This window comes from Zootoca vivipara, chromosome 7 (genome assembly GCF_965207765.1).
Source record: "Zootoca vivipara chromosome 7, rZooViv2.hap1.1, whole genome shotgun sequence".
Lineage (NCBI taxonomy): Eukaryota > Metazoa > Chordata > Lepidosauria > Squamata > Lacertidae > Zootoca > Zootoca vivipara.
The window spans coordinates 65623017-65640832 of record NC_142590.1 but is presented as its reverse complement, the minus strand read 5'-3'; the positions used below and the strand labels follow the sequence as shown (position 1 = coordinate 65640832).

Sequence of the window (17816 nt, the reverse complement as noted above, 5' to 3'; positions counted from 1 at the left end):
AAAAACACGTATTTAAACATTTAGAGATTATTAAAACCAGCAGTAGCCAAAAGACAGAAATCACATGTAGCTTCTACATTTATGGATAGAGTTGTCTAAACAGAAATGCTTTAAGCAGGCACTGAGAGGAGTACAATGAAGGAACCTGTCAGGCCTGGAGTTCCAAACTGTAGGTGCTGCCACTAAAATAATGATTACTACAAGTGTGGAACGAATATTACGTGGCACCTGTAACAGTGCCAGTTCTGCAGATTGAAGCAATTGAGTGGGTATATATGGGGTAAGATCCTAAAAGTGAAGAATGGATGTTGCATAAAATTCAATATGCATAAAACAACACAGATTTTGCTTATACCAAAACCTCAGTTGTCTATAATGTTCTGATGAATAGTTATCCATTTACCATATGCAAAAAAGATACATTCTAGTATAAACTAAGCAAAACTAACTACAACAAATACAATTTGGATTTAGGTTAATTTTCTGGGCGGGTGCCTAATAAACATGTCATTTACCTATTGATACCAGTGTTTTCAGTTTCTTGCAGATGTGTGCTGTATTTTAACTTGAAGCAAAATAGAATAGTAGCAAATGCACAAGCTTTTACAGTCATGATGACTGCATGTATTTTATTAGGAAAACAGCATTATTTGGTTTTATGTAGGGTGAAAAAAGTTCCAGAGCTTTTCTTTCATTATTAACATCAAATGGGTATCAATTGCAATTATAATACTTAGGCATGCTTGGCAGTTTCAGAATTTTTTCTTTTGTTTACTAAATACAGTGGTGCCTCGCTAGACAAATTTAATTCGTTTCACGGGTCTTTTCTTATAACAAAAAATTCGTCTAGCGAATCCCATAGGAATACATTGAATTTTTTTGATTTTTTTTGCCCATAGGAACGCATTAATTGAATTTCAATGCATTCCTATGGGAAACCGCGATTCGCTAGACGAATTTTTCATAAAACGAATTCGTCTAGCGAGGCAACCTCCGCTCGAAAAATCCTTTCATTAAGCAGGGCATTCGTTAAGCGAGGCACCACTGTACAAGTAAAATAAACATGGTTAGATGACTCTCTAGGGCAGGTGCTGAGGAAGCTTTTTGGCTCCATGAGCTAGATGCTTATCAGGAGCTACCGACCCATCAGCCACCTGATGTCACAATGATGCAAAGTGCTTTAAAGCCCAAAGGTGCAGCTAAAATTAAAAAGTGTTTTCCTTCATTCTGGGAAGGCTAAACCCTAGGAAGCTGTTTGTGTTGGAATTCCTTGCTAAAACAAATCCCTGCTCTGTTTTAGCAGGGAGTTCCATACAAAACCCTTCCTGAATCAGGAATTACCCCCCCCCCCCCACTTTTCGGCTCACAAGTAGGGGGTTAAATCTTGCTGCTTTGGCTGTGGACTCGTTCTTTGCTGGGAACAGGAATGTGTTAAATCAACCCTATCCCTAATGTCAGCTGAAAGGCAGGCAGTGTGGTTTTGGAAAAAGGACCTCATGGACCAACTTGAACCCCCTGACAGGACGAGATTGGCCCACAGGCTAGATGTTCTAACACCCATGCTCCTGGGCATCAGAAAATTTTCTGGTGCAAATGGAAAATTACCCTATGCATATTACCTTAGTTTTCCAGAAAACCTTTGTCACTGTGCACTACTGCTTACATTAAAGAAATACATTAATCATTTGTTGATTTGTTGCATTTTAGAACACCTTATTCACCAAAGAGCTCAAGGTGGCGTACATAGCTCTCTCCCACCTCATTTATTCCCCACAACAACCCTTTGAGGTAGGTTGGGCTAAGAGCAGGGCCGGCTCTATGGCCAGGCTGGGTGGTGCAGGGCGCCACGGCACCAGCTCGCCAGGGGGGGCGCCACGCAGCTGCGGCCGGCCGTGCAGCAGCGTCATTGGCAGCCGCGCTGCGCACTGAGCCCGCCTGCTGCGCTGGAAAACGGGGCGCCGGAGGGATCCGTTGCACCAGGGTGCCAAAGGCGCTTAAGACAGCCCTGGCTAAGAGGCTGTCACCCAGTAAGCTTCATAGTCAAGTGGGCATTCAAGTCTCAGGTCCTAGTCTGATACTCTTAACAGTTAACACTACACTAACACTCAAGCTTACAAGTCCAATGGAAAGTGTGTAATTTGATAACACACACACAGAAATAATAAAAAAGCAAATCCTCAAAAGTGATGATCATACTCATAGAATCAGCGAATTGTAGAAGGGATCCTGAGTCATCTAGTCCAACCCTCTGCAATGCAGGAATTTCAACAGGTGTTCCTCCCGTCTAATTTGAAACCATATTGGAGCTGCACCAACTTGGTTAGGAACTGTTGGTTAGAAGGAACATACCTTTTTACCAGTTTGACTGCTTCATTATAGTAGCCTGATTATGGATGTGGTGTAGAGCATTTTGTATTGCTGGCATGCTCTTAAGAAATGAAGATGATTTGAAGCCTGTATTAGGCATGACCAGTGCCCATTTATTACATTTTTCTTTATAATCAGTTTGGGGCAGCATGCTGCACATGAAGTAGTTCTTTTTTATTACATTCTTCATGGTTAATCTTTAGGATGCACTATCACTGACCTCCCACGCACAGCATGAGAGTGATTTTTTGTCTGTAGTTCCAAGCATTAATTTTCCCCCTATAGCGTGTAAGGTTTTCTGAAGTGCTTCTTCATTCTCATGATTTGAAAGAAGCTCTTCCACTTAATTGGTCTTTGCTGTTCCCAAGCTATTAAAGTATTTGGAAATGAGCAATCTGGTTCACTTTGGTTCACTTTCCATAATTTCTGACTTTATTTATGAACCAGAGATCGTGATATAAAACAATCTCTAGTGTCAGGTTTCTAAGCGAGCTAATTTCAAACCATGAGTTATGAAGCTGGCTCATTTTAAATCACTGTTGCCTAGAACAGGAGTTTGTGAACCTGAAGCTTTTCTCATGCTGATCCCATGTAACGCTAAGCTATATTTTAGTGCTGCATACAAACCAGCCCACTTTTAATGCTATTGCTAGTATACCATTCTCTCAAAGTTCCAATAGGTCATTTGATACAGGTAGAGTTATTGTCATCAGCATAAAAAGCGGGTTGGTTTGCACATTTGCTGCAAGCATAAGACTATATACTCACCAAATTGTTTGTTGGATGAAGATCATGTTCTTCGGCTGCAACTTGTAACACTGGCAATGTCCTGCCACAAGGAAGAAAGACAATTTAAGAAAGCCCTTATCTTTTCTTTACAGAAGTTCATTCCTGTGGTGTAGGCAGTACTGGGGTGAAATCTTTTGTTATGAGAGTAAACTACAGCTTTTTCCTGATGGCATATGCAAGCATGCATTATGCATTCTTGTGGCAGATTTATTAGAAATTTAAATTATTTGACTTGTGGTAGAAATGAGGTGAAACTCTAATTTTAAACTTGGGTAAATTTCACATTCTATGTTTTATATTTTAATGGAGAAACAATTGGTCGCACTTGTTTATTTAATAATAATAATAATAAAAATAATAATAATGAAATGAACATTAATTGTAGGTCCAAGTTTGAACTTCAGTATCTTCTCAGAGTTTCTTTTTATTCCTGTAGTAGGAAAATTCTTGTAGTTCCCATAAATGTTTTACTTGCCACATTCATGTTTGGTGCAAAACTGATACAAGAGTCTTACAGGTTAAAAGAAAAGGCGTACTAGGGAAAAAAAACATAATATAATTAGCAGGCAGCTAATTACTGGGCTTGTAGGTTCCAGGTATATGTTGCAATAATTCCTTACCTAGGTATTAGGTCTGAAATCTATACATTTTCATTAGGAAGGGGGATATTGGCGATATTTCATCTGGTTATTCCTGTATTGACAGTTTTTGTCATCTGGGAATCAAAGAAGAATTGCTTTCTATAAGGATGTTTCTTGAGGATATCTGACTGCAAAGAGGAATACCATCCATAATATCTCACTAATATCATGCTAGGTAAACTGCTTAGGTTTGAGTTGATTATTTGGCCTATGAATTTCTTGAATTTTAATTAACAAATCACAGTAGAAACAAATGGTCCTTGTGATTACAAACCAAGGCCCTGGTTTTTGCTCACTGAAGCTATCTGATTCATAACCTACTTGTTTTCATATGTACAGGGTAGAAACATAACACTGATTCAAATAGTAATACCGGTATGAATTCGTTCAATCTCTTTGTTTAGAATAGAAACTGAGTGAGATCTTAACTCCTGAATTAATTCCAGTTGTCCAGTTTAGCTAGTAACATTATTCCTGCACAAGGTTGAATACTCTGGATGCAATAAACCTTGTGAAATGAAAAGTGCAGATTATAGCAGGTGTTGTTAGCTTAAACAACTTTTAAGAAATTCAGTACTCTTGTTAGGATACTACAGCTTAAGTAAAAAATGAATGCACCACTGTAATAAACCAGGGTCAACAAATAGTTTTGTGAACACTTACGCTCTAAATCCTTTAAAGCAGAGGCACAGGAGGGAGTACCTCTGGATTTTTTTGCAATAGAACTGCAACAGTTTCTGACTCCAGCTGTTTACCAGCAAATCAAAAGGGCTCCCCATATTACACTACTGAAAAAAGTAATTGAGGAGAACTAAAAATATCTTCCTTTTCTGAGACGTGTACTTAGAGGCCACCAGTTCCTTAGTTCTTGGTACATGTCTGCCTCTTTACAGTGGAAACATTATTTGTCCCTGCTTTTAAGTATGGAGAAACCCTAATATGGACTAATTAAGTCTTTTGGGGTAATGCAGTATGTATATGTTCTTACATTTAAACCTGTCTTTGGGTCCATATGTTTCTTCTGTAGTTTTTTTCTTCTTAAAAATACTTTGCATTTTATGTTATAACCAGCAAATGGTTTAGAATATATAACTATAAGGGGCTAAATAACTGACTTGGATCCAGATAAACGAGGGGAAGAAGATCATTAATGTATTAGTGCTGTTTGAATTTTCTTGCGAGTGATAATAAAATATTTTTCACAAGCCAGCAACAGAAGGTAGCATACTGTGTCTACAGTATGAGAGAAATAGTGAATAAGAAAGCTGTAGGATAAACTAGTGGGCTGTAATGTCTTGAAAATAGCTTATGCAAACAGAAGCACTTCTTTGGATTTGGGGTTGCTTTTCTCATGCAATGCTCTTCCGCTAGGTCGGAAACAGCCCTTCTGTGAGTGGAAGAGGCTTTCCGCTAGCAGAAGGGCACCTGGGATCCAAGCTACTTGCTCCAATGGGACTTATTCCTTCTCCATTTGGAACATATCTAGCGTGAGCAGGCAGTAGAGTGGAAAGAGTCTCATTAAATGAACAGTTCAGAATCAACTATGAACCTGACATTTCTGCAAAGGAACTTGGTAGGTATAGTTATCTGCAGTTTAAACATTTTTGTGTCTTCTGTTGGATAAAATATTCCTCCTCCTAGGAGGGAGGTAGATATTTTAAAGAGTGAGGAACCAGTATGTTTATCCTGGTTGAGGGTATGCTTCTGAATGTGTGCTGTCACCTTGAAGGCCTCTCCATAACAGTGCATTGCTTTTAACTATTGTATAAATGGTTTAGAGAGAATTAAAATATATTATGTAATTTGATTAAAGAATGATTGCATTATTTAAAAATAATGTACATTATAAAGAAAATTTGCATTCATGCTGCAGTTGCCATAACTTAACTTGATAGGGGGTTTCTTAAACTTGCCTACCTACCCAGTGGGTCTTATTATTTGCTGCTTTTGAAAAAAAAGACACTTAAACTTGTGTTGTTTGTCCTGTTCAGGAGAAAAAAGAGCAAGAGCAGAAGTCGTAGCCATGACAGGAAGAGGAGTAGAAGTAAGGAGCGCAAACGAAGTCGTGATCGTGAGAGGAAGAAGAGCAAAAGTCGGGAGAGGAAGCGCAGTAGAAGTAAAGAACGGAGACGCAGCCGTTCAAGAAGTAGAGAACGGCGATTCAGAGGCCGTTACAGAAGCCCCTAGTATGTTGCACGAAATTGTCATTTTAGTGCTAATATTTCATTGCTGAATAAGCAGAAAATGTAATCAAAGTATAAGTTTTATTTTAAAAAGAAAAAGCAAACTAACCTTTTAATATAGATGCATAAGTCTCATTTTTAAGATGTATACATATCTGTACCTTGGCTTAGGTTTTTAAAAATACTTTTAAGCAGACAATTGAAGAGAAATCTGCTTCCAGTATCATGTGGCATCTGAAATCACAGTATGACTATAGCAGTGACACAATTTTCTTTTGCAGTATTGGAGTGGGTAATTACTGTAATGGTGGAATATCAATATTTTGTTCATACATAATACCAAGTCCATGAAACAAAGTCCTTGCCATACAGGGGGAGGATAAGACAGACCATGCAAGCCTGAAACTTTGCTTGTGTGCCTTCTTGTTCATATATATGTAGCACTAAATCATCTGAGAACTAGCCCAGACTTTCTCATAATGTCAAAATGATATCTCAGTTTAATTTTGGCTATGCTTAACATATCTGCCTTACTGCATACCACTTGCTTTCAGGTATACTTTTAAAGTGAAAACCAGTTAGCATTTAGTTTCTTTCAAGATTGTTCCTGCTAATAATGAACTTGCTTAGTAATATATTGTCTTTTCTTCTTTTAATCTAGTTCTGGTCCAAAATTTAACAGTGCCATCAGAGGAAAGATTGGCTTGCCTCACAACATTAAAATAAGGTTTCCTTCTCTTATTTTATGGTGACTATTTAATTATCTATTTTGATGTATTTAATATTAAATAATTGGTTGTGTGCTTTTTTCCACAGTAGACGACGATCTAGGAGCAAAAGTCCATTTAGAAAAGACAAGAGTCCTGTGAGGTAGGCAGTTTAATACTACTACTGTATTTAAATTGACTGTGCAGTGTTGAATGTTATATGAGGTGTCTCAGTTGCTTTCTGTGCAAATCTCATTCTCACCTTTCAGATTTCAGAACATGCTCTCTATGCATGTTTAGTGTGCTGCCTCTGCACGCCAAGGTTATTGTTAGTGTTTTAATTTGGCTTGAGTAGCATAGAGTGCACCCATTTTGATTGATGGTGGCAGTTCTGAAATGTTGTGGATGTAGGTAGCACTACTGAATTTGATGTTCCTTTATTACTGGTAGTATGACCTTTTGCTTTCTCTGGTCATTAATAGGCACGTCCTTTGAAAGGCATCTGTGATACACCTCTGTGTGAAGGTGACATGCATTTGACATTGATGAGCTTTAAGTAGATTAATGTAAAATTTTCACAGAGGGAGCGGCAAGAGATATTGTGCTCCTTTCAGCTGTTCTCCACGCCTCACTGATGTGTCTTAGGTCTATGGGGACAACCTCTGCTGAAGGAAGGAACCGTCTGGTTTGAGTAGAGGGACTTGAATGTGTCTCTAAGTTAGGCTCTATGGAACCATTGGGTAAGACGACCCAAATGGCAGCTAAGCTGCAGGAGCTTGGGGTGCAGTTATGGCCTACAGAGATCACTATTAACTGGCAGCTTCATGGACCCAATGGGCAAATGTCATGATAGCCTCAACTGCCTGCTCCCTCATTTTTTGAAAAGCCATCTTTCACTGCTTAATTCAATACTTACGGCAGACGGTTAGGGTCATTCCCCATTCCCCCATCAGGCCAGGCTGGAAGAAAACAAGCATTGGGCTGCTTTCTTGCTTGCAGCCTAGCTACTAACTTTGGGCTCCTGTGAGCTTAAGCTTGTGAATTCATCTCTCCTACCAAAATTTTCTGGCAGCACCCATGTATAGATCTCGGCCCCTGTGTGTTCCTGTCTAGCCTGTCCACATACAGGGGACTTGCTTTGAAAATAGGGGGCTGATTGAATTAAAGATTCAATGGCAGGCATAAATTTGCAGTCTTGTAACTGGGAGTCATGGTTACTTTGCGAACAGAGTGCTGTTAGGTTTAGACCTTAATCCCATTCTTGCCACAGTCCACAAAATGTGGACATTTTGAAAGGGTAAGGTGTAAATAATGTTTGGAGGGAGATTGAAACATTTTGTAATATCTCCTTTCAGTTGCAAAGTATATGATCAATGCATTTTTGTGTGTAAAAAGTGCTATTCTGCTTAAGCTTGATAAATACAGTGCTATGCCTTCATTTTTCTATGCATCATTGCATTTCTCTTGCTGCCCAGTGCTATACTGATTACTGCCTTTGTATGGATAGAGTATCGAAAGACATAAATTTGTAAAATGGCTGAATACATTCTTTCATTTCAGACATACACAACTATTAAAGTACGTTGAGGTTAAAAGCATTTCCTTTCTAATGCTGGGATTAGGTAAGGTGTACGTACTTAGAAGTATGTCCATTAAATTAACAGATTTTTCCAGGCATACTTGTAGAATCGGGGTGCAAGACCTCTAAAACATCCTTTGTTAACCCCAAGCGCCTTCTCCCAAACCCTATTTTGTCTTTTTCATCTGCGTTACACATTGGGGTAGGAATGTATATTGGGGTAGGAAATACATTACACAGGAAAGAGCCCTTTTCTGAGGGCAATAGCTTTCTTTGCATTTTAAATAATGAATTCTGAGATATTTAGACATGGACACATCTCATTAAAGGGGACTGTAGATATCTGGTGCAGTTGAAAAACGGGTACCTGTCTGCCTTACTTGAAGCATGTGCTATTTGAATGTTATACCTCCATCTGTGTCTGAGTGTAAATGGATTTAATGAATATCAGAACAAATTTGTTCAAATTATCTTCTTTTAAAATAGAAAATTACTGACCATGGTTTATCTATTATTTTCAGAGAACCTATTGATAATCTAACTCCAGAGGAGAGAGATGCTCGAACAGTATTCTGTATGCAGCTTGCTGCAAGAATTAGGCCAAGAGATTTGGAAGAGTTTTTCTCTACTGTAGGAAAGGTGAGGTGTCAATAACTCAAATTTCTTCCGGTGTCATCCTAATATTTTTAAAGCAGAATAACTGAGCAGATTTTTTCAAACTTTCTGTATATTAAATTCCATTTAAGATACAGTGGTGTATTTGAGATGACTTGCAAGACTGAGCTGCTGAATTTTTAGGCTAAGTCTAAAGAAGCTTCCACGTGAGGACTTGCTAGCTAAAATAACATAGACCAGGCATGTCCAACTCCCAAGAGACTGCGATCTACTCCCAGTATAAAAAACTGGCAGTGACCTACCCATTGTCATTGGAGGGACGAGGAGCATGGGCGGGTTGCATGTGTGGAAGGAGGTGGCTAAGTGGATGCAGGAGGGGGGAGTTTAAGTGGGGGGGGAGGAAAGGGGGGCAAAAGTTCTCTCTCTGAGGAGCCAGTTGGCTTCTCTCTCCATCCCCAGCTAGCCCATCTCCCTCTCTCTCCCCTTAACCAGCTCTCCCCCCCCCCCTGTCAAAGGGAGCTGCGTTGCTGACGTGATCCCGATTGCACACACCCCCGCAAACCTTTCACCCCCGCTGCCAGAAGGACGGGGCCAGGCGACATTCCTTGCGCTTGCTGCCCAGCCTGGCCTTCTCGGCAGTGGCGGGACCCAGCGCCAGGGCCACTGCTGCAGCCGGGCCGGGCAGCAAGTGAGCAGGCAAGGAATGTTGCTCCCCCCAGTGCTGGGTCCCGCCGCTGGTGGGAAGGCCGGTCTGGGCAACCTTCCTTGTGCTTGCCGCCTGGCCTTCCTTGCGGCTGCGGCGGAAGCCTGGGGAAGGGGCGGCGACATTGCTTGCTCACTTGGTTTAATCCCACGATCGACCAGGATCACTACTGCGATCTATTGGTCGATTGCGGTTGACTGGTTGAACATGTCTGACATAGACAAAACCAAGGTACGGTAGGATTGTCCTGTTCCATTATTTTGGCCACACTCAGGAAATAGGAGAAAGTAAGTAACGTGCATGTTACTTAGTGCGTGTTAGCAAAAAAATGTGATTGGATCCTAAGGTGCCATTCTGTGGCGCCTCTGTCTAATGTTAGGGGGAAAGGCAGTTTTGTTGATTTCCCTCTCTTCCCCTCTGTAGTAGACTTTCAGGGGTGTGGTGAGGGGGATTCGGCAAAAACAGAATCTCAGGATCCACCCATGATTTGCTTACTTTTCTGATGGTGTAAGATGCTGACGCTTTTGACTCTGAAAGTTTCACAGTTGTTACACCAGATGGTCTTGAACAGGCATGTCCAACCTCAAGTAGGTTGTGATCTACCAACAAGTATCAAAAACTGGCAGTGATCTACCACCCTCCAAAGTCATTTAATGGCACTGCAGTTTTCACAAGTTTATCTGCAGGCATGGTTTTAAGTTGGCTTATTATGAAATGGATTCCTTTTTCAAACATGTTTAACATTAAGCATGCTTTCAACATGTAATTAAACTCTGCAAGTCCTGCTCTGGGTGAAGTAGAGAGGAATGTGCGACACTGATGCTTTGCTCATGTTCCACGAGGCTTGTCCACATAGTGCTAAACAGTGGCTTAATGTTACCTTTGAGCCAGACCGTGTCTGCACACTGCAAAATGACATTTGCTTACTTGGATATACTTAAGTCAGGAATCTGGGGAAACTGAAGTCTATGCTGATTAAACTTTTCAAATAGGTAAAACAAGTTTTAACTGTTCGCATCTTTCTAGGTCCGTGATGTACGCATGATTTCAGACAGAAACTCCAGACGTTCCAAGGGAATTGCTTATGTGGAATTTGTTGATGTTAGTTCAGTACCTTTGGCAATTGGATTAACAGGACAACGAGTTTTGGGGGTACCAATTATTGTACAAGCATCTCAAGTAAGTTGATACTAATTTCTGTTCTAGCTCCGTTATGATCAGTAAATCTTACTTCATGGGCACTTTATTCTTGCATTGCAGGGGGTTGGAGTAGATGACCCTTGCAACTCTACAATTCTATGAGTCACTTGTGATCGAGTCCTTACATTCCATTCTCAACTCTGGATAGATCTTAAGTGTCATTTAGGGTTATACAAGAACCTTGAATATGTCCAGTATATTTTTGACTTCTTTTGTTTGAGTTTGTCAACCTGTGCCATACCTCGAAGTGCTGTTGAAGATTAGGGGACTTTCAAAAGTTGTTTGACTAAACAATGATTGATAACAGATAAGAAACAGAGATGGCAGATAAAAAAGTTTATGAGAATAAACTAGCATGCCTATTTGCAAATTTAAATGCCATCTACTTGAATATTATTGTTAATAGTAATAGTAGTATATTTCTTAATGCTTGTGCCTAGTTATTTACAATAAACAGTGCTTGATAGTAGACCAAAAGGTGGAAATCACTTCTAATTTATCAACAGTTGCATTTTTAAGATGGTGAATGCTTAGTTAAAATTTGTTTGGCACTAAAAATACTGGTGATGACAGCAAACTCCTACTCTTGAATCATTGGAAGTCCCTTTTTTTAGTATTTATTTTTGAGTGCACTAAACTTACAGTGAGTTGGGGGGCTTCTGCTAATATGCATGCTTTATTTGTTTTTTGCTTAATGTAATAATACAATTTTTGAACTTGCCCTAATCTGTAGTGCACCCCCCCCTCTCACACTCACAGTTTTTGAATACAGTCTGAAGCATTCCTCAGTTAAATGTAGGACAGTTAATGGTTAAACTATATTTAGTAATGTGGATTGTTTCTATTTGGGGTAACTTTTCTAGGCAGAGAAAAATCGAGCGGCAGCAATGGCTAATAACCTACAAAAAGGAAGTGCAGGCCCCATGAGACTGTATGTGGGATCATTACACTTCAATATAACTGAAGATATGCTTCGTGGAATCTTTGAACCTTTTGGGCGGGTAAGTTTTTTAGTTCATTGGGGACAACTGCACCTAGTAGTAGTGACAGAATTATGAATTCCTGAATGGTTTAATTGGCTAACTTCCTTACTCTGATTTTAAGAAATGTTAGTTCAAGTAGAAATAAACACTGCATATATTCATTTGATCCTAAAGACCAGTCTTGATTGAGTAACTTGCAGTTGCACTTCTATAGTAGTGGATGCCAAGTTGCGTAGACTGCTATCTTAGCCGATTGTAAAAATTGAAATAATATTTCATCTGTCTAACTGCAATATTATTCTGGTTTGTGCTTTCAACGACACTGTGATAACATCAAACTGTGGTCTGGCACCATGGGAACAAATCTTGTGCTCCCTTTCCCCCTCACACTCCCCAGTTTACAGTCCCAGTTTTCAGGAAATATCATAATTAGAAGGTTTGCTTGTAACTGCTGTTGATGGTTTGCCTCAACCAGCAAATGAGTAAGCAGAGTGTCTGAGAACGGAGCACTTAGGAATAGCACAAAAGTATGATTTTTTTAGTGTTATGTGTGACACACCTATTCTTAAGGATTTCACGATCCAAATCTTGAGGATTTCAGGGGAGCTATTAGAACATTCTGTGCATATTCCAATTTGCATTATAATCCTGGACAAACAGACTTTGTTTTCTTCTACATCCTTTTCTATAAAATAAGAATTGATGAAAGTAGGTTTTATATACAGTACTAATTGGTACTGGTCTTTTCAGATTGAAAGCATTCAGCTGATGATGGACAGTGAAACTGGACGTTCCAAAGGATATGGATTTATTACTGTAAGTTTATAAAGTTTATTGTGGCAAATAGGTTCTACTGATGTCAATGAAATATATTGTTTCCAAGTGAAAATTCTTAGATCTTAAGATGTTCTGATTTTTTAGACTTTTGTGATCCTTAACTTAGTTTCAGTTTACATGTGTAAAATTACAATATGTACCACACTTTTTATAATGTGCCCTGAAAGAAGTTGAAGATATTTTAAGTCATAAACATGAATAATTCTGAAAGTTAGGTACTAAGCCCCAGGTTTTGGGTATGTTCACAATGGTAGAATAATTCCAGTTTTCTTTAAACATGAGCAACCACTGCTATTGTACTGGACTTAAAGTTGGAGTGTGAAATGAAGATAGCTGCTTCACTACCAGATAGTGGCGTTCAGTAGACTACAGTCATATCTTGGATCCTGAATGCCTTGGTACACAGACGTTTTGGCTCCTGAATGCTGCAAACCCGGAAGTGAGTGTTCCGGCTTGCATACGTTATTTGGAACCCAAATGTCCGATGGGGCTTCTGCAGCTTTGGTTTCCGAACATTTTGGAAGTTGAATGGACTTCCGGAACGGATTCCGTTCGACTTCCAAGTTACAACTGTATGTTGCTGTGTTGATAAAAGCAAATTGAAAATGAAAGGATGGAGGCAATATTGTCCATAGACAAGTATGCAACTCCTCAAGTTACATAAAATTACTAAATGCAAACGTCAAGTTGACAAACACTATAACCCTTTAAACCTGATGGAAGTATGCCAGTGGTTGCTCATGTTTAAAGTTAGTTTGTGCTCCCATGTAAATGTCTGTATCTCTGGGTTTTATAGCAACAACAACAAAAAATCAAATACATTGTGGCTTCTGTCACACTAAACCAGTTATTTGAAGGGTTCTGGTATTAGCTTTATGACTGAAACTTAATAGGATGTAGGTCATTTTTTAAAAAAATAATAAATGCTGAAATAAAAGTCTGCCAACAGCTGTATTTTAAATGACCATAGATTAATTTGTTTAGTTTTCAGATTCTGAGTGTGCTAAAAAGGCCTTGGAACAACTAAATGGGTTTGAACTAGCTGGCAGGCCAATGAAAGTAGGCCATGTAACTGAACGTACAGATGCATCCAGTGCTAGCTCATTTTTGGACAGCGATGAACTGGAAAGGACTGGAATTGACTTGGGAACAACTGGCCGTCTTCAGTTAATGGCAAGACTCGCTGAGGGTAAGTATATTTGTAAAAAGCATAGTACATATTTTCTTCTAAGGTATTTTTAGCATAACACTACACTACATACTACTATTATGATTTCAGTCTTAAAGGAAAGCTCACTGCCAAGCTTTTCTAGCTGTGGGACATAGTCATCTCCATGTTGTAGACCTTCTAGTTTGGCTACATTGATTCCCAAGACTTTAAGCTAGTTTGCATACAGTGCTTAAACCATGATTTAATACTATGGGGATGAAGTGAACAAACCTAAGGCTGCACTTCCTATTTCTCTTACCACCTCCTGTGCAGCTGGGAAATAAATGCCTGCTGCATTTGCTTTGAGTTTCGTGAATCCTAGCTTGTCATGAGGTGCTAATCAGAATCAAGGTTTAAAATAAACTTGTAAGCTCCAAAAGTCAGTAAACTTTAAACCATGGGTAATGAAGCTGGCTTTAACTAATCAGAGTTTTTTTTTAATTAAACTGCTGTCTGGAAATTAAACATACTCTCGCTACGAGAAGCCAAGTTACAGGGAACCAGGCAGAGGGCCTTCTCGGTATTGTGGCACCCACCCTGTGGAATGCCCTCCCACCAGAAGTCAAAGAGAATAACAATTACCAGACCTTTAGAAGGCATCTCAAGGCAGCCCTGTTTAGGGAAGCTTTTAATGTTTGATGGATTTCTGTATTTTAGTATTTTGTTGGAACGCCCAGAGTGGCTGGGTATAAATAATAAATTATTATTATTATTAACACAGCAGAAGTCTCCCCAAACCATGTGGAAGTGGGAGGGGAGAGCTGTAAAGCTAGTAGCTTTGATTGGGCTCATTATAGGTTGTACTTTTAGCACAAAACCATTTTTCATAATTTTAGTATCCTAGTTAAATGTAGAGCCTGTAGTACAAAATAGATTAATGGCTTTCTGTTCCAGGTACTGGCTTGCAAATTCCTCCAGCTGCACAGCAAGCTCTTCAGATGAGTGGATCATTAGCATTTAGCGCTGTAGCAGGTAAAATTGCTTTTTCTAAGTACTGTAATCTGGAAGTTATTATTAAGGAAGATAACTCACCTATTGATTATGATATGTTAGCTGATTTGCACAATCACAGCAATTTTCTGTATCACTTTATTTCATTTATTTCAACTATATACCACTTAGTCACAGAAATTGCGGTACAATCAGATTACAAAAGTAGCAGTGAATAAAATTTTATGCAGGAAATAAAATTAATCATAAAAACAGAATGTATTTAAATGCCTGCTGAAATAGAAAGGTTTTCAGGCACCTGAAATTCAACTATCAGAGGGCCCTGTATAATATCAGTTGTGAGGGAGTTCTACAGAATCAGGCCCACAATACTGAATGTGCATCTCCTGAGGGATATGGACTGCGGATTTGAACCACGGGAGACCACTAAAACAGATTACTCTGAAGATCTCAGAGATCAGGCAGGGATATAAGGTATCCTGGGCTCAGAATATTAAGGGCTTTGTAAACTATACAAGAACCTTGAACTTGGCTTAGTAACATGGACAGCCAGTGCGAGTTTTGAAGTGCCAGATTTATGTGCTGATGATAATCTGTCCCTACTGGCATTCTAGCCACAGTATTTAGCAGCTGCTGGAGCTTCTAGACTGAACATCATCATCATCATCAATATTATTTATACATACATACATACCTCGTCCAAGGATAGCCCCACATAGAGAACATTGTAGTAATGAGAATTGAGGCTACTAGTGATCAGGCTATCCCTGTCTTAAGAACAGCCATAGTTGATAACCATAGCTTGTAAAAGGCACTCCTAGTCACTGAGTCTACCTGAGCCTAAAGTGACAGAGAACCCCCAAATTATGAACCTGTTCTTTCAGAGAGAGCATACTCATGTCCATAATAGGCAGGAGGCCAATTCCCCAGTCATGGGAACCATTATTCCACAGTGCCTTCTTAGGCTCCTCATCCAGTTTCCTACTTTGCCCAGTGGTCCATTTCATGTTTAACTTCTCCTGATTCAGATATTGTGGAGATTAGAGCTGCATGTCATCAGCATACTGATGATACTTGGCCCCCAAACTCCTCATGACTGTTCCCAATGGCTTCATATGGATGCATTGGCAACAAGATTCTGCTCTGCAGCACACCATAGCACAAAGACTGGGGCCCAAGACATGATATCCTAACTCTATTCTGTATTGAATCACCGCCAACACAACAGGGAGATCACTTGACTAAGCTATTGATGCTTTAAATCAGGACAGTTATTGAATGATTGCTGATTCCTGACTTGCAGCATGAGCTTTCAGTATTAAATTCTACACACATTATTATCCCATCACTTTTATGGATGTTAGTTATGTGGTTGTCAAGACCTTTATGTGGTGGTTGCATGTACAGCTTTCTGCCTTATGTTGCTGTATCTCACATTTGTCCTGTGATGAAGATTAAAACTGCTCCTGCTTGTCCTTGTCCTGTTTTCTGCTTTGGTGTCCAGCCTCTGATATGATGGCTCAAATGACTGGCTGACTCAGATATACAGAACACATTTCACATAACCAGTCTTGAATTGCTTGTGAAATTATCATATGACCTCTTTCTTTTATTGCTTCTTGTCTGCTAGCTTATGCATGCACAGTGACAAATTTTCATAGAGGAATGGTTGGTACTAAGGGATGTGTGAGAGAAATTTGTATTCCAAATGTTACATTAAAATGTTCTCTGCAATATTTTTCTTTAGATTTACAGACACGACTTTCACAGCAGAGTGAAGGTGAGACTGATTTTGAATATAGTTGTAAATGGCTAGAAAGACAGGCAAATACAATTCTACCTGCTTGAGAGCAAGAGCAAGTGCGCCTTACTACCCGTGAGAGGAACTCTTAGAAGCTTTAGACCAGGGGTCAGCAACCTTTTTCAGCCGTGGGCCAGTCCACTGTCCCTCAGACCATGTGGTGGGCTAGACTATATTTTGAAAAACAATGAATGAATTCCTATGCCCCACAAATAACCCAGAGATGCATTTTAAATAAAAGCACACATTCTACTCATGTAAAAACGTGTTGACCATCAGTGGACCGGATTGAAAAGGCAATTGGGTCGCATCCAGCGCATGGGCCTTAGGTTGTCTACCCCTGCTTTAGACAGTTCCCAACAGTTTGGATAAGAAAAGATACAGCATTAATTTCTCCTGTTTCTTTCCCTGTCCAAGCCACAGACAAGAGAAAACTTCCACTGCTTTCAGCCTATCATGCTTGGCTATGGAACTTGAGAAATTGGTAGCAAGGAGAAATGGATGCTCACCTAGTTAAGATAGGGTGATATCAGTGGATCCAGTATGAAGATGACATTTGAGCTTTTGTCTTTTGTTAAAGTAAATAATAAAACACTGGATTGGATGGAAAATGTTTATTTCTATTTTCCAATTCTTCTTCTAAAAGAATTTCATTTTTCACCAATTCTGGTGTGGATGTGCTGACACTCAAAAACCTATACATACACTACTGGGATTTTGGGTGTAGTCTTATAACTGTTCTCAGACAGTCCACTCAGTTGTACTCTAGTTGTTCCTGAACCATTTCTGAGTTGGATCTAAATTTTGTAAAGCATAGGCTCTTTTGGTCTAAGGACATTTATGCAAGCTTATTTGTCTGGTCCAGGATGAAGGAAGAAATAAACAGTTGACAGTCTCCCTAGTTAAAGGAGCCATGTGTTGTTTTATTGGAGCCCCTTTGACCCCCCTCCCCAAAAGGGGGCATTATTTACTACTTTTAGTAGAGCAAAATGTATGTGCAATATTCAAATAACAAACACTGCCAATGGAAGCCTTTTCAGGAACTTATCCTTATCCAAAATTGGTTGTGGGGCAGGGCGGGGAACACCCTGGAAACTGCACAGGGGGAGAAAAAGACAGATCATTGCATCAGAAATTCCAACAGAGCAATCTGCTTAGCACAATGTTGAATTTCTCCCTATATGTTTCAGACAGTATCTTGTCCTCAGAAATGGGGACGGGAGTAGGCCTATTGAAGTTAATAAGGCATG

The 17816-nt window shown here is 39.5% G+C and overlaps 1 protein-coding gene across 31 annotated transcripts in view; it reads left to right on the top strand.

Moving 5' to 3' along the window:
* Positions 1–17816, top strand: part of RBM39 (RNA binding motif protein 39) — a 32466-nt gene that overhangs the window by 10082 nt on the left and 4568 nt on the right. For 8 of the 31 annotated variants that reach the window (XM_035121955.3, XM_088673440.1, XM_088673443.1 and 5 more), the window contains 10 exons: positions 5789–5983; positions 6642–6707; positions 6797–6850; positions 8788–8905; positions 10611–10763; positions 11648–11785; positions 12518–12583; positions 13589–13793; positions 14709–14786; positions 16513–16545. In XM_035121955.3, the coding sequence (XP_034977846.3) occupies positions 5789–5983; positions 6642–6707; positions 6797–6850; positions 8788–8905; positions 10611–10763; positions 11648–11785; positions 12518–12583; positions 13589–13793; positions 14709–14786; positions 16513–16545 (1106 nt within the window). Of the gene's footprint in view, positions 1–1707; positions 1789–3861; positions 3973–5168; positions 5371–5788; positions 5984–6641; positions 6708–6796; positions 6851–8284; positions 8310–8787; positions 8906–10610; positions 10764–11647; positions 11786–12517; positions 12584–13588; positions 13794–14708; positions 14787–16512; positions 16546–17816 lie in introns of those variants that run through there. The other 23 variants (XM_088673449.1, XM_088673445.1, XM_088673457.1 and 20 more) reach the window with 12 other exon arrangements.